General features: G+C 40.2%; 1 protein-coding gene across 9 annotated transcripts in view; it reads right to left on the minus strand.

Annotated features, from left to right (window-relative positions):
* ATF1 (activating transcription factor 1) overlaps nucleotides 1-16,918 on the minus strand; it is an 86,274-nt gene that overhangs the window by 19,166 nt on the left and 50,190 nt on the right. For 7 of the 9 annotated variants that reach the window (XM_025882966.2, XM_073882002.1, XM_025882962.2 and 4 more), the window contains 2 exons: nucleotides 14,989-15,108; nucleotides 12,468-12,568 (listed from right to left, as the gene is read on the minus strand). In XM_025882966.2, coding sequence (XP_025738751.1) covers nucleotides 12,468-12,568; nucleotides 14,989-15,108 — 221 coding nt within the window. The remainder of the gene's footprint in view (nucleotides 1-12,467; nucleotides 12,569-14,988; nucleotides 15,109-16,918) is intronic. The other 2 variants (XM_073882003.1, XM_025882965.2) reach the window with 1 other exon arrangement.

Below are 16,918 nucleotides of genomic sequence, written 5' to 3' on the forward strand. Positions count from 1 at the left end.
GGGGGGGGGGGGGCGAGGGGATGCAGCAGGCAGAGGGAGAAGCAAACTCCCCAGGACCCTGGGATCATGACCTGAGCCTAAGGCAGACACTCAACCGACTGAGCCACCCAGGCGTCCCTAGAACCACTGTTTTACCATGTCAAGTGAAATTTAGAAAACTTACCACCATATTGAGTCTCTCTACCCCTTTATGTTGTAGTTGTCTTATGTATTACATGTGCATACACTGAAAGCCCCACCAGACAATGCCATCTTCTTGTCAACCAAACATAGTTTCAAGAATTCAGGAGGAGGAGAATAGTTCATTATACTTGCCCAGATCTTGATGTTGCTGTTTCTTCATTCTGAACCTTCCAAGTTTCTGTCTTAAGAACTTTCTTAGCAGTTACTTTAGAGCAGGTCTGCTGTCAATGACTACTTAGTTTTCTCTCATCTGAGAATATTTATTTCACCTACCATTTCTGAGGGATATTTTCACTAGATACAGAATTCTGGATTGACGATTTTTTTTCTTTCAACACTTTAAAAATGTTCACTTTCTTCTAGTCTCCTTGGTTTTGATGAGAAATTGGAATGATTCACACTGTTCCCTTTTAAGTAATGTGGCTGCTCACAAGAGTGTTCTTTGTCTTTACTTTTCAGCAGTTTGATTATGACCTGCCTGGGTAGGGGTTTCTTTGTGTTTACCTATGGCTTAGAATTTCCTGAGCCTTTTTTTTTTTTTTTTAAGATTAATTTATTTGAGAGAGAGAACAAGCGAGCACAGGGGGGTGGCGCAGAGGGAGAGGGAGTCTTAAGCGGACTTCACGCCGGGCCCAACACGGAGCTGGATTTCATGACCCTGAGATCACGAACCGAAACCAAGAGTCCACTTAACCGACTGTGCCACCCAGGCGCCTCTGCTGAGCTTTTTGAATCTGTGGGTTTCACCAAATATGGGAACATTCGGGCTATTGTTTAAATATTTTTTCTGCAACACACTTTTCCTTCTCCTATGACCCACAAATTTTAGAACTTTTGGTATTGTCTCATAAGTCCCTGGGAATTAGTGAGTTTGTCTAATTTCTATTGTTCAGATTGGATTATCTCCAATGAACTATCTTTGAAGCTGGCTGTCTCCTTATCTTTATTCTCCTACTGAACTCATCCAGTGAGGTTTTATTTCTGTTACTGTATTTCTCAGCTCTAAAATTTCTATTTGGTTCTCTTTATATCTTGTACTTTTTTGCTAGGAGTTTCTATCTTTCCATTCATTTTAGGAGAATTCACGCTTACTAGAACATTTTAATAATAGCTCCTTTGAAGTTTTTGTCACATAATTCCAACATCTATGGCATCTGCTGACAGTCTTCCCAAGCAGTTAAGATTCTTCCAGGTTCTCTGTATGCCAAGTAATTTGGGACATTTTCAATATTATGATATCAGACTCTGAGATCTTGTTTAAACCCTATGGAGAATATCTGATATTGTTTTATCATGCTATCAACCTAGTTGCATCCAGGCCACAAGTTCTGACCAGCATTCAGTGGACTGTGGTTCCAACATCAGTTCAGTTTTCTAAGCCTTTGCAGTGTTATTCAGATCTGGTCCCCATGTGCACCATGAATTACTGGTCTATCTGGGACTTCAGCCATTGTTTGTCCTATGTGTAGTTCAGTTCCCCCAAATGCTAGGGAAGCCCATTTTCTTATTTTCTAAACATTTATGAATGGCTGCTGAATTTTACTACAATCGATCTTAGCCAAAAGGCCGAGAAGCAATGGGTGCTGAATTTTATCAAATACTTTTCCTGCATTTATTGAGTTGATTCTCACTAATGGTAGTTTATTTCCTTGTATGTTTGATGATTTTTCACTGTGAATTCTTATTTGGTTGATCCTAATCTGGTGTAATCCAGAAAGCTTAATTGAGGGAAGCTTCCTTTCAGAGGTTCTAGCCTCCTACAGGGATCCCAGCTTAATACAGAAATCTCAGGTTCAGAGTCCCTTCCTGCAGAAGATCTAAAGTAATGGGTGTACCTTGGTTTTCATGCTTGCTTCTGCTTCCCACTCTGGTGTCAGTTCATGTATTTGTATTGTTAAAAAGAAAACCACAGGCCCCAAATGGTATCACTTAGGCCGAGTCCCCAACCCAAGACTTAATATCTAATTCCAGTTTCAGCTTCCCCCGGAAATGTGGTATTAATTAGTCAGCCAGAAGTTTTCAGATCAGTGCCAATGAGTGTGACATGGGCCCTCTCCAGCCCCCAAAGGAAGGTGAGGTAATCTGTATCTTCTCACTAAGAGAAAGAGACCTTGCCTGGAACAGTCTATTCATTTCATTTGCTAAAACTTTCCTGCCCTACCCTTCTTCCTATAAAAACCTTCCATTTTGTACAGATTCTCGGAGTTCCCCTCCGTTTGCCAGATGGGATGCTGCTTAATTCACGAGTTATTTAATAAAGCCAATTAGATCTCCAAATTTACGTGGCTGAATTCTGTTTCACAGATTTGGTGGTGTCGGGATCAAACGCAAATTTCTGGCAGCATCTGGGGACAATAAAAAACACAGGCATGGAGCCCCACAAACCCTTCAGAGTTCACTCTTTCTCGACATATCTGAGGGCCCTTGGTAAGTCCCTCTGTTTTAGCTCTGCTCTTTTTGCATCCAGCTGCCAATCTGACTTTCCAGTCAAGGGTTAGTGGGTCAGGCTAGACTGAGGAGGTTCTAAGGGAGTACCAGTTCTTAACCCTTGGTTCAGCCCACACTTCCACCTTGGAATCCTTTCCTAGTTCCAGTTCGTAGGCTGGCTTAGTTCACACTGGGAATTGCTGGTGGTACACAAAGAATTCTCTTGGCCTTGGCCACTCCACAGCAACATGTTTTGGTTACTGCTGGTGTGCTGAGGTGCATGTTTGGTTGTCTTGTTCTGTGTAAATAAAGGTTATCGCTAGTGGGGATTTCAGAAACTGAAAAGCCACAAAAATTGGTGGGCACCGGTCAAAGCATTCAAGAGCTGTTAGAGCACTTGCCACCTAACTCAAAAGACTCCCAAGGTTCAAATAAACTGGTCAAGGAACGCAAGTTCACCCACCGACCTCACGAAAACTTGTAGTGAGGTACACTGTAAAACAACCCATGAATCTCAACCCTACGGCAAGTCCCTCTTAGGTATCAGTTTGGCTCTGAGAAACCCAAAGGCCTAGTTAAAACAGATGGGATCCCTTATATCTACAGAGTTGAGTGCGCCACCTTCCAGCATACCTGCTTATTTTATGTCTAAGCACTATAGTCCCGCAGTTACAGATACCTAGCAAGATTAAACATTTTTTTTTACTGAAACAACATGGAATTACAATGGCTGTTATGAGGAACGTTGAATTAGACAAGATCATTCATTTAAGAAGCTTTGCACTTGAAAGCAATCGTTACCTGTTTTAATTGGCAAGAAGCAGCCTCCAAAAGATTTCAAAATTCCAAAATAGTCTCATTAAAAGATTCATGGCAAAAAGCTAATGAAAGAGAAAAGTTACCTAAAACAAGGCTATAAGACTGATGTAAATCCTACTGCTCCCCCGTCCCTGATTACTCCTCCGAGCCAGCTTCTGACTGAACTGCCTTTCCATTCTCCTCAAAAGACTGTGACCTTTTGAACTAAGACCACTTGAGGCTACCGGTGATCCTCTTCAGGAATCTCTTACTCCTTGCTCTAAGTATGTACTAAGGGCCACAGTTAAAAAAAAATTTCTTAAAACTCAGGAGGGCCCACAAGGGTTTCCGTAAAGAGATTATCTCCAAAGTCCAACTGAAAGAGGGGAAATAAAACTTCATCTTGTCCTTTGTTTCCAAATCCAGACTCAGTGGATAATGATTCTTTCTCTCCTGGGAATAGCTAGTTCCTTTTTTGTTTGTCTTGTTACTTCCTAAGACCATGGCTTAGCTTTCTGCCTGTCTGGGACATGAGGCTGTCTGTTTTTGGCTCTCTTTGGGAGTAACTCTGGATCTTAAGATAGTATCTCTCACTCCCCTCATTGAGGAGGCATGCTGGGTCCATTAGGTTGACAGAAATATTTACTCTCTTCCCAGCTGACACCTGACAAGATATTTGAAAAGATTTAATAACTCTATAATCAGAAATGTGGCCAAACTAGAAGCTGATATTGAAAGGCTGATAGGAATTTTTTTTTAAAGATTTTGTCAGAGAGAGAGAGAACCAACTGAGCACAAGCAGGGGGAGCGGCAGGCAGAGGGAGGAACAGGCTCCCCGCCAACCAGGGAGCCCCATGCGGGGCTCGATCCCAGGACCCCGGGATTATGACCTGAGCCGAAGGCAGACGCTTAACTGACTGAGCCACCCAGGCACCCCTGACAGGAATTTTTTTTTAAGGCTTTATCCCCTAAGCTGAATGTACCCAGAGGGAAAGAAGGTATTTCCCTAAGTGGATGGGCGTGTCAGTCCTTTGGTGTTCTTTAGTCACCAGCCCAATTCTTTTTTTTTTTTTTAAAGATTTTATTTATTTATTTGACAGAGGAAGACACAGTGAGAGAGGGAACACAAGCAGGGGGAGTGGGAGGGAGAAGCAGGCTCCCCGCTGAGCAGGGAGCCTGATGCGGGACTTGATCCCAGGACCCCGGGATCATGACCTGAACAGAAGGCAGACGCTTAATGGACTGAGCCACCCAGGTGCCCCTTAATGGAGGTAATTCTTAATCAAGAAAAAAACAAAAGGGGGAAAGGCTATTTAGACAGACATGTCTTTAAAATCATCCACATTAAATACAAAACTTATTCTGTGTAGGTTCCTGTTATCTTTTTTTCTGTCAACAACAAAAAAAATAATAGCTTAGGATAACGGCTGGCTTTGTCTAATGTTTAATGAAGTTTCTGTAGGTAAACTACACATAACTTTTAAGGACAAATTAAATAGATATATGCAAGATAAAAGTTCATAAATGAACTTTTCAGTGATATTAGGTCTATTTAAATAGTTTTCCCTATTTATTGGGGGGGGTTTAATCTAAAACCTTGAAGTTTTACTGAGTTAGAGTAACTGAATTAAAACACTAAACTCATTAGCTAAATCATTTCCAAATAAGACAAAATACTGCAACATTAATAACTAAACAAAAGTTTATCTACTTCTGGCTTATTACAGAGAAACTAAAAGGTATTTAGATATGTTAATGCTACACTGGCAAATTTTTAAAGACATGCTTTTGGAAATTTTGAAATTAGTAAATTTGCAAATTTAAAGAATGCTTGTATAACAGTTCACAGTTGCTTACTTCTTAGTTTTCACTAGAAATTATGGCTTCTAAGGGTTAAGGATTCTAATTAATATGTATAACTAAAACTAGTAAGGAAAATATCTCCAGATGCTAGGAAAGTAGGATGTGCTTTCGATGAAAAAAAAGGTAGGAGAAATATACTTTTTCTTTTTTGGTCCTAAAATGAGGCTGGTGTTGTCTAAAGAAGAAAAACAGGACAAAATCAGAATGTAGAAAAAAATGTTGTAGATGGTTTGTGGGAGAGGAATCTTTGGGGAAAAGGAATTTCAATGTGTGGTCCAGTTGGTTAAGATTAAAATAAATTTTTTAAAATGAGTCTGCCTAGTCAGTTAAAGTGTCTACCTTTGGCTCAGGTCAGGATGCTGGGGTCCTGGGATTGAGCCCCACATCGGGCTCCTAGCTCTGAGGGGAGCCTGCTTCTCTCCCTGCCTGCCGCTCCCCCTGCTTGTGCTCCTTCTCTGTCAAATAAAAAAAAATCTTTTTAAAACAATAAGTTTGGTTTTTTTTTTAAGATTTTTTTTTTTTTAATTTATTTGACAGAGAGAGACACAGCAAGAAAGGGAACACAAGCAGGGGGAGTGGGAGAGGGAGAAGCAGGCTTCCACTGAGCAGGGAGCCTGATGCGGGGCTCGATCCCAGGACCCTGGGATTGTGACCTGAGCCGAAGGCAGATGCTTAACGACTGAGCCACCCAGGTGCCCCAAAACAGTGAGTTTTAGTATCGAAAGTAACCTGGTGCAAAATTAGAATTTGGTTTTCTTTCTCTGTTAAAATAACAAAGTTTTCTTGGACTTTGGTCTGATTTTGATAAGATTGTGAAAATTTCTTTACCTTTTAAAGTTTCATAATGATCTGTTATCCTGTTTAGGCAAGTGCTTTAAAACCTATTTTCGAAGGGCGCCTGGGGAGGTTCAGTCAGTTGAACGTCCAACTCTTGGTTTCGGCTCAGGTCATGGTTTCGGGGTGGTGGGATTGAGGTGTTGGGCTCTATTTGGCAGGAATCCGCTGGAGATTCTCTCTCCCTCTGCCCTTCCCCTGTGTGCGTGCTTTCTCTCTCACTAAAAAATAAAAAAAATCTTTCAAATATGTTTTTTTCCTTTCAAATGTTTTATATATATATATATAAATATATATATATATATATATATTTTATTTATTTGAGAGAGCAGGGAGAGCAGCAGAGAGAGAGGGAGAAACAGGCTCCCTGCTCAATGTGGGGCTTGATCTTGGGACTCCGGGATCCTGACCTGAGCCCAAGGCAGACGCTTAACTGACTGAGCCACCCAGGGGCCCCAAAAGTTTTTATATTTTTGACAAACTTCCCAAAATTTTTTTTTAAAAGATTTTATTTTTAAGTAATCTCTACACCCAACATGGGGCTTGAACTTATGACCCTGAGATCAAGACTGAGCCAGCCACTTACCCCCAAAATTAAGTTCTAAATAAAGTCTTTTTGACCAAGAATATCCCAAAGAATTTATTAAACTAATTAGGATTATTTGATATGTAAACTACATGGGAAGCACTGTCAAATAAGTAACTTTAACCCTTTTTATTGTAAGACCGTGGCACACGTGGATAAAGTTTATTTTGCTTCTGCAAAAATGGGCCCCTCAATGCCAGACTTCTGCTGTCATGATGTCCTTCTAACCTGGCAACAGCCTACTCCTACATCAGAGAAATTAAGATGGAGTAGAGTAGTTAGGGCTATGAGAAACCCAAGATGGGCCACTGGGTTCTTTCCCATTTTCTGGCAAATCTCATTTTTTGGTTTTTACATATCTTCACCCACCATGATATGTTTAAGAAGACTCAAATTACAAATAAACATTATGCTGTGGAGACTTCTATAAGACTGCAAAAAACAGTTTACCATCCATGTCTAACCTGGAAATTTTCCATAATCCTGGAAAAACTTTTTGTTTCCAGAGGCCTCAAACCTCATCTTTCCAACCACTCTGAACACCTGCCACCTAATACGGGGGTTATCGGTATTTTCTAGAGATAGACTGAAGTTTGCCAGTGTGAGGGCATTAGTCTTGCAGCAGGGGAAAACAAACAAAACCTTTAGAAAATGTGTTTCCCGCTTAGGCTATACCTCCCGTTGAGGTGCCCATGTCACTGGGCAAATCATTCAAGCCTTGATAAAGGCCTTACAAATATCTTGGCATTATCACTGCCCTTATCACCCTCAATCATCAGGCAAGGCTGAAAGAACTAAAGAAATTCTCAAAATCTCTAAGCTTGCTGAAACTGCTGGACTCCCTTGGCCTAAGGTGTTGCCACTGGCTCTGCTCAAACTCACTCCATGGGAGACAGTCGCCCGTAGACCGCGGCTATGGTCATACAACTTTCTGCTGATTCCTGGTTGTCTCGTGCTAGTGTAACCAGTTACTGTAAGTCTTTAATGTCTTATACTAAAGCCTATCATCGGGGCGCCTGGGTGGCTCAGTGGTTAAGCGTCTGCTCAGGTCATGATCCCAGGGTCCTGGGACTGAGCCCTGCATCGGGCTCCCTGCTCCGTGGGAAGCCTGCGTCTCCCTCTCCCACTCCCCCTGCTTGTGTTCCCTCTCTCTCTGTGTCTCTCTCTGTCAAATATATAAATAAAATCTTTAAAAATAAATAAATAAATAAAGCCTATCATCAACAGGTTAAAGGAACTTTCCCTCACCTTATCAAAGGATCCTGTTCGTCACAGTCTAGAGTCTGACGACCGGTATTTCAGAAAGGTTACCATAAAAAAATAAATCAAAACGAAACAGAAACAAACACTCAGCTCTCAAGCCCTGTTGGAAAGCACCCTACCAAGTGCTCCTGACTACTGACACTGCTGCAAAACTAGAAGGTAGCCTTGGGTACACACTATACTACATGGCTAAAGAAGGCTCTACCTGACACCTGGTCCTATACAGATGCTGGAGATCCCTAGATCAAACCAAGTAGCTTGAATAAGTAGCTTACATCAAGGAATCTAGCTTCCACCCAAGAAATGGATCAAGAGTTCACAGGGACACCTGGGTGGCTCAGTCGTTAAGTGTCTGCCTTTGGCTCAGATCATGATCTCAGGGTCCTGGGACCGAGTCCCGCATCAGGCTCCCTGCTCAGCGGGGAGTCTGCTTCTCCCTCTCCCTCCGCCCCCTGCTTGTGCTTACTCACTCTCTAATAAATAAATAAAATAAAAGACTTCACACTTTTATTGCATTAGCTGTTGCTAAAGCAACAGCAAACCCTCTTGCAAAAGTTGTCCTTGAAAACAGAACAGCTCGATTCATCTTTTAGCTGAGCAAGGAGTGTCTGTGCTGTGCCCAACACCACCTGCTGCTGGGCCTGGATTAACACTTTTGGAGAAGTTGAAAGTCAATTACAAAACACTGCAGAACAAGACATTTGGCTGCTTAAAAAGGTAACTCCTTCAACAAGGCTCTTTCTTTGACTTACTTGATTTTGACTGGTTTAGGTCTTGGGGACCATGGCTCTACGGTGCACTCCCAAATATTGACAATTATTCTACTTAGAGTAATCGTAACAATCTCCTGTGTGCATTGTATTCTCTCAAAAGCTTTCAACGCATGTTCATAGCCGCTAACCACCAAACAAATGATCTCACTTAAGACTGAAACACAAGGGCACCTGGGTGGTTCAGTCAGTTAACCGTCTGCCTTTGGCTCAGGTCATGATCTCAGGGTCCTGAGATCAAGCCCCATGTCAGGCTCCTTGCTTAGCAGGGAGCCTGTTTCTCCCTCAGCTCCTCCCTCTTTCTCTCTCTCAAAAAAAAAAAAAAAAAAAAAAGACTGAAACACAAAGACAATGTGAACCTGAATATCACAAAGATTAAGAAGAAAAAAAAAAAGTCTGGATATCACACAAAGAGAAAACAAAAACCACGAGAACTTTCGACTGCTGAGAGCAGCACTAATGCCTTAAAATTTGATCACATCTCAGTTAAGCTGAGTCTGATCAAAAGGAAGGAACCGTTGAAAAGAAAACCAAAGGCCCAAAATGACATCACTTAGGCCAAGCCCCAAACTGGGGCTTAATACTTAATCTAATTGCAGTTTCAGCCTCCCCCCACAGAAATGTAGTCATAACTAGTCAGAAATTTTCAGATGAGCACCAGTGAGGTAATCTGTCACATGGCCCCTCCCCATCCCCCCAAGGAAGATGAAAATCTGCCTGATAAGACCCCTTGGCTGTCCCCCCTAAGGGAAAGAGACCTTGACTGGAACAATCCTTTTACTTTTAACTCTTGCCCTATCCTCCTTCCCATATAAAAACCTTTCATTTTGCTTCCCACCTCCTTTTTTTTAAGCAGGCTCCATGCCCAGGCATGGGGCCAATGCAGAGCTTGAACTCATGGTCCTGAGATTAAGACCTGAGCTGAAATCAAGAATCGGATGCTTAACAGACTGAGCCATCCAGGTGCCCCTGAAACCTTCCATTTTGTATAGCTCCTCAAAGCTCCCTTCTACTTGCTAAATGGGATGCTGCCCAGTTCATGAATTACTTAATAAAGCCAATTAGACTAAATTTTAACATTATGAATATGGTTTTTCTGTTTACTACAGGAAGGTGATTATTTCTATTACTTCCTATAAATGCACAATACATTAACAAGTGTTTTATCCAGGAGCTGTTTTGTGTTGGATAAGCCCCCTTGTTTGGAGATTTCATCCAACAATCTAAGGTTAAGTCTAATCAATACCATATAAGTAAGCACATATTGCTGCCTGGTATAAGCCTCTGGATTTTTAAGAAAGATTTATTTATTTATTTGAGAGAGAACACGAGGAGGAGGAGCAGAGGGAGAGGGAGAGAGACTCCCAAGCAGACTCAGCGCTGAGCCCTACACGGGGCTCAACCTCATGACCCCTGAGATCACGACCTGAGCCGAAAACCAAGAGTCGGGCGCTTAACTGACTGCGCCACCCAGGGGCCCTGCATTTTGTTTTTAAACTACCTAAACTGATCATTATTATCTTTCTAAAAAGTCAAAAGTCAGTGCATTTGTTAGTTCACCATTTTTTCTTATATTCACATTCCTTCCATTTGGATGGAATTTTCTTCTTTCCGAGGTATACCCTTTAGTAATGTCTTAAATCAGTTTGAAATGGTTTTTATTTCACCATTATTTTTGAGTGATTGTTCAGTTGGGTATAAAGTTCCAGACTGACAGTCACTTTCTCTTGTCATTTAAAGATTTCCTAGGGATACCTGGGTGGCTCAGTCGGTTAAGTATCTGCCTTTGGCTCAGGTCATGATCCCAGGGTCCTGGAATCGAGCCCCATGTCAGGCTGCCTGCTCAGCAGGAAGTCTGTTTCTCCCTCTGTCCCTCCCCCCACCCTGCCTGTGCATGCACGTGCATGTGCTCTCTCTCTCTCAAATAAATGGAAAATCTTTTAAAAATATATATATTTTTTCTAGTCCATTGCCTTTTAATACTAACATTCAAAACCTGTTGTTAAGTCTAATGGTCATTCTTTTCTAGGGTAATCTTTTTTCTGTAGAAGCTTATTGTTATCTTTGGTGTTCTCCAGTTTTACCTAATAAGGTACATCTAGATTTAGGTTTATTTTAATTTATCTTGTTTGGGACCTTGCTTTCTGAAGCTGACAGATTCATGTCTTAGAAATTTCAGTCATTAGAGAAAAGCTGCTGGCAGTGTTCTTCGACATTCTAGGTCATTTACTAGGAACTGTAGCTCCCAGGTCCCTAATTCTCTCAATTATACCTAGTCTGCCGTATAACATTTAAAATTCCTCAACAGTTTTTAGCAATTACATTTTTCATTTCCAGAAGTTTTACTCAGTTGTTTCTTAAATCCCCCCAGTGTCTTATTCTAGTATGAGGGTTTTGATTCCTTCTTTATGTCTTTCAATTTTAATTACACTTATAGTTCCTGGTAATTTTACTATCTGAAGTTCTATAGTGGTTTCATTCTATTTATTGTATCTCCTGCTGCGTGCTAAAAATGGATTTGTTTCAGCTTTTTATAATTTCAGGTTATGAGCTCATTTTAGTAGGGTTTCTTTTTAACCACCCCCACCCCCGCCAGAATTCACAGACAAAATTTGTTTGTTCATTAACTGTTTATTCAATAGAGTCCAAATTCCTTAACATGGTACTAAGGTTTTAAGAAATTTGGTTCTTGTTTACCTTTTCTTCCTAAACCTCCTCTTCCTTAAGTTCCCAATTTTGAAAACAGGCCAACCTCTTTCATATCATACTTTGATTACACTGTCCCTCAGCCTAAGCTCTTTTCCTGCTACCAAACCCCTTCCTGCCCCTATCTCACAAAATCTTTCAGATTGGTGGTGATCCAAATGACATCTTTTATGAAGTCTTTCCTATTTATTCCAACCAGGCAGGAATGACTATACCCTATACAGAGTTCTCTTATAATATCTAAAATCTTACTGCATTTGTTTATATGCTTTCAAAGATAGCATTTCATCCTTTTCTGTCTCCCTTTCCTCCTACCTTCTAGATGTTTCGTTCAACAAGTAATAATTGAGCATCTACTCTTGCACAGTCACTCTGCAATGCAAAAAATTATTTAAGAGCATGGCCTGTGGTTTTTTTTTTTTTTTAGTTTATTTCTTTTTAGTAATCTCTTTACCTAACATGGGGTTTGAACTCACAACCCCCCAGATCAAGAGTCGCATGGTCTTCTGACTGAGCCAGCCAGATGCCCCTGGCTCATGTATTATTAACTGGAATTCCAACAGGATGAGATAAATACTATAACAGGGATCAGTAAAAAGAATGCCACAGAAGAAAGACCTAACTTGGTCTTGGGAGTTGGAAAGAAAGTAATCAGAAGACTTCCAGGAGGAAATAAGGCTTAAAGTATGTGCAGGAGTTACACACAATGCAGAAAAATGTGTTTCAGTAAAGAAGCAAGGAAAGGGAAGACAAGCTAGTTCAATTCCTTAAATCTACAGTCCTTCTTTCATGTTGCTATTAAAGTTAACTATCTAAAAGTAAATATGGGAATCTAGTACTTTGCCAGAAGATAAGACTAAATTCCTCTTCAGGACAGCAATTTAGGCCCTTCATAATCTGGCTCAAATCTATCTCTCTTAACATTTCCCGTCCTATACAGACACATGCTCCCTCCTTATATAGTTTGTTTTGCACAGCACCATTCCAACTCATCAGTATAATATAACACATGTAGGATTTGAAACACGAGTACTCACCTGTAAGATGGGCGCCGTGCTAGAATCCCGTGGGCTTTCTGTGAGGAGCCTATACTGTCTGATGAGTCCTGAGACTCCTCACTTTCTGATAAAGATGATACCTGGAAAACAGAACTGGTTTTACGGTGATGAACAATGCAGATGGAAAACAATTTAATTTTTACTTTCAGAAAATATGATCTGTCTCCTGCCACCCAAATTCATTTGTCATTAAATCTAAGGTCTAAAAGAAAAAGCAACATTTATTTCAGAGGCCCAAACTACTTAAAGGAACATATGATAGAGCATGCTCAGAACTAAGAAGAAAGTCCCTAAAATAAAGCAATACTATTTTACTAGAGTTATAAAGACCAGTCTCTGATTTCCACCCTATTTCTAAACTGATGCACATTACTCAGTTTTTTTTTTTTAATCAATAATCTGATTTGGATTCTGGACATGCTAACTTTGAAATGCTATTAGAAATCCAACTATTATCAAATTATTAGATAATAACATGGCAGAGACTGCTAAATATACAAGCCTTTGAGTCAGGGAAGAGCTGACATATAAACTTGGGAGTCACAGCTATTTAGATAATCCTTAAAGCCGTAAGATTGGATGAGCTCAATATACAGAGAAGAGGACAAACGATAAAACCCAGGAACACTACACTCTAACATTAACAGGTTGGGAGGAAGGGGAGGAACCAGCAAGTAAGACCGAGAACAAGCCACCACTGAGACAGGAAGAATACCAGATAAATGATGTGTCCTAGAGAGCTAGCAAAACCAGTGTATTAAAAAGAATGATCGGGACACCTGGGTGGCTCAGTCAGTTAAGCGTCTGCCTTTGGCTCAGGTCATGATCCCAGAGTCCTGGGACTGAATCCCACATCGGGCTCTTTGCTCAGCGGGGAGCCTGCTTCTCCCTCTGCCTGCCACTCCCCCTGCTTCTGTGCACGCACGCACTCTCTCTCTCTCTGACAAATAAAATCTTTAAAAAAGAATGATCAACTATGGCAAGTGATGCTAACAGGTAAAGTGAACAAGGACTGAGAACAGATCATTAGGTTTATCAAGATGGAGGTCACTTGCAAGGGCGGGTGTAAACATGTAATTTAGAAATCTGTACTAATTATTAGGGTTTATCTCACTTTACAATTAAATGAGTTAATACATGGAGAGCACTTAAGTGCATGGCATATAGCAAGCACATATTAAATGGTAACTATTAATAATAAGCCCTTTAAAATTATGTCAACACAATAACCACATGCAAGTTTTAAGTTATAATGGTATCTTACTATTAAGAAAACAAGTTATTTTCAATTTTTAAAATATATTAAAATTTCCATTTGTCCAAAGTTGCACTGTGACACCTGACTTCATCTTTATTTTTTTTCCCCCAGTTTCATCTTTATTTTAAAAAATAAAATAACCCAAACAGGCTTCTAGAAAGGACATAACAAGTCATTGCTCTACATTACTATCTATAGAAAGCTTTCCCCTAAAGGAATCAGACTTAGATCTTAAGTTTCCAGAGAAATCTGTTTTATATTCTATAATCTCCTTCAAAAACAAGTTCTGGTGTACAACTACTTATTTATACCTTATATTAAATCTGTATCTTTTGGCAAAAAAGGATGAACTGGTCACGACCTGTAATAATTAAGAAATAGTAACGGATATTATAATATATCCTCAAGCATCATGGATACACCAATCTAACCTAAACCTTTAACTATTTTCACTGTCCCTAAATTTACTCCCAAGTCTCCCACTGAACTCAAGAAAATGATTTCTGGAACTAAGAGATTACTTATGTATCTAAGATCAAGTATTTCTCTTTAATGAGAGCACTGGCAAGTAAGAGTAAAATCTTCATATAAAAACTCAAAAATCCATGCAGTAGCCACCTTTCATACAGGAAAACCACATTAAAGACACAGCTGTAGAGCAGACAACACTGCCAGATACTTTATAAAGAGCAGGAAAAAATGAGGGATGACCAAAGGCATTCTAAGACTCACAGGAGCCAGAAGATAAAATGGGGAGAAAGAGTAGAAAGAAAAAGAACCCAGGATCGCTTTCCTTTCTACTGCTGTCAGGTGGTAATAAGAAAGTAGACAGATCTAAATAAGAACTTGCCTCTACTATGAGAGAACTCTCTTATTTAACCTCCACAAAGCATAAGGCAGGCACTTTTATTACTCTGCTGACACCAATACCATCGCCCTTGCTTCAGAATTCTCCTTTTCCTGAAAGATACCACTGGGACAAAAAGGTGCTTTCCCTTAAGGAAGTCTCATTTCCCAGCAATAACTTCCCCCCAAATTGTCTTACTTTTTCACTGGGTAGTCTATACATGAAACTAGAAATTCTCAAACTTTTCTATTTGCCTCATTTGTCCTATAGTCTAATTTCTAAGACAATTTTATTATCTTGGTTTATGATATTGTACTATAGCAACTTCAATGTGTCCAAAGACTCAGGGTATAAAAGTCCCCTCTCTCAACCACTAAGTCTTTGAATTTTTGTACCGTTTGCACGTGTGGTGGGTGAATTACAGAAGACTGAGCTGTCTGGATGACCCCCTGAACCTGTACTTGCTCTCCAGGAAGAGGTATAATTGTCACTGGCGCAGATCCTCTTAATGCCATCTAAGAACAAATAAAAATTCAATTAACAAATATGTATTATACCTATGCACATAAGACAGCTGAGTTCTTAACACTGGAAAACATATTTCAGAGCTTATGATATTAACCACATCTATTTAATCAAACATTAGGTATCTTCTAGGGGGCAGACGCTATACTAGGGGGTTGACATTACAAACGAATTACAACAAACCGACTAAGCTATAGTAGGACAGAAAAAACAGAAAATACTGTACCATGGGAGCAAAGAAAATGTGCTACTTCATCTGGGTCTCAAAGGATAAACAACTCCCTGAAGGGGCAATATGGGGCTGGGGGCTGGAAGATTTTAGACAGAGAATTGACTGTGCAAAAATAAAGAGGCTCTTTAGAACATGTTAATCTGAAGAGATCTGGTTGAAAATCAATCCAGAAATCTAGAGTCAAAAAGTGAGAGAAATACCTACTTTGGGCAGTGTTTTTAAAGAAAAATCAAGTATTTAGGGGCACCTCGGTGGCTCAGTTGTTAAGCGTCTGCCTTCTGCTCAGGGCATGGTCCCAGCGTCCTGGGATCGAGCCCTGCATCAGGCTCCTGCTCAGCGGGGAGCCTGCTTCTCCCTTTTCCACTCCCTCTGCTTCTGCTCTCTCTCTCTCTCTCTGTTAAATAAATAAAATCTTAAAAAAAAAAAGAAAATTAAAAAAAGAAAAATCAAATATTTAAAAATAAATAATTCAATCATGAGATTATAATTTATTTCCATGGAAATCAGATGGGGTTTCACAGAAATACCATAATAAGACGCTAAACCAAGAAAAGCCCACCCATCATTCTTCAAGGCTCAGCTCAAGTTCTACCTCTTCCAAGAAGCTTTTTTATATGTTTACAGTTATCAGCGATCTCTCACCTTCCTGTGGATTACACTGGTTCATACCATTCATTTTGGAGTTAAATAACAAAATAAAACCCAGGGCTGCTTTCTCAGGTCCTGTAAGTCAACTTCCTAAATAAGCTCCCCTCTTATTTTGTTTGCAAAAAGCCCCCCAAACAATGCCTTATTATTCCCTTCATTGAAGGTTCTTGTCCTCTTCCCAAGATGGGATTAAATTCCAGCCTCATCATCCCCCAGAATGTCCAGGTCATGAAATTTTGTATATAAAATGTTATCCAGGTACTGAGACCTGCCAACTCTCAGGACAAACAACTCCATCACCCGTCACACAACTAAGAGACATAACCAAATTCTAGTACAGCTTTTATCAGCTGAAGGCCAGGTCCCTAGGATGACCCTAGCCCCCTGAAAATGCCTGCCTGAAAAGGCTCAAAGCTGCCAAAAAAATTTACCGTTTGTTCCAGCTAAAACCTGACTACAGGTCCCTGATTTCACTTTGCTTAGAGCATTTACTTTAGAAAACTTGCAGTTATAAATCCCTTCTCTGATCTTTGAGATATAAATCTTCTACAACCCAGAAATGTCTTTTCTCAAGAACCTGGGAGCCATCCCTTTGAAATGTAATTAATCATCAGGAAGAATAGGGCCCTTGTCTCCCAGTCTCTGTGGGACAGCAGAAGTCTAACTTTGATAAACATCAATTAGCAAACACAGATGGCCTAATCACATTGACCAACCTCCCAACCTAACATCTTCAGTACTTTTCCTTTAGCACATCCCAGCATTTAAAAAGGTTCTCACCTTTTGTTTTAGTAGATTTGAACTCAATTTGTGTTACAGTCTCTCTTCCCCACTGCATTCATTAGTCTGAATGAAATCTGTCTTGCTACCTTTAACATATGTCTGGCTCTCTTTCTCTCTGACAGCACCCCAATAAGGGG

Source organism: Callorhinus ursinus, unplaced genomic scaffold, assembly GCF_003265705.2.
Source record: "Callorhinus ursinus isolate GAN/ISIS: 27379988/994484 unplaced genomic scaffold, GSC_fseal_2.0 scaffold44, whole genome shotgun sequence".
Lineage (NCBI taxonomy): Eukaryota > Metazoa > Chordata > Mammalia > Carnivora > Otariidae > Callorhinus > Callorhinus ursinus.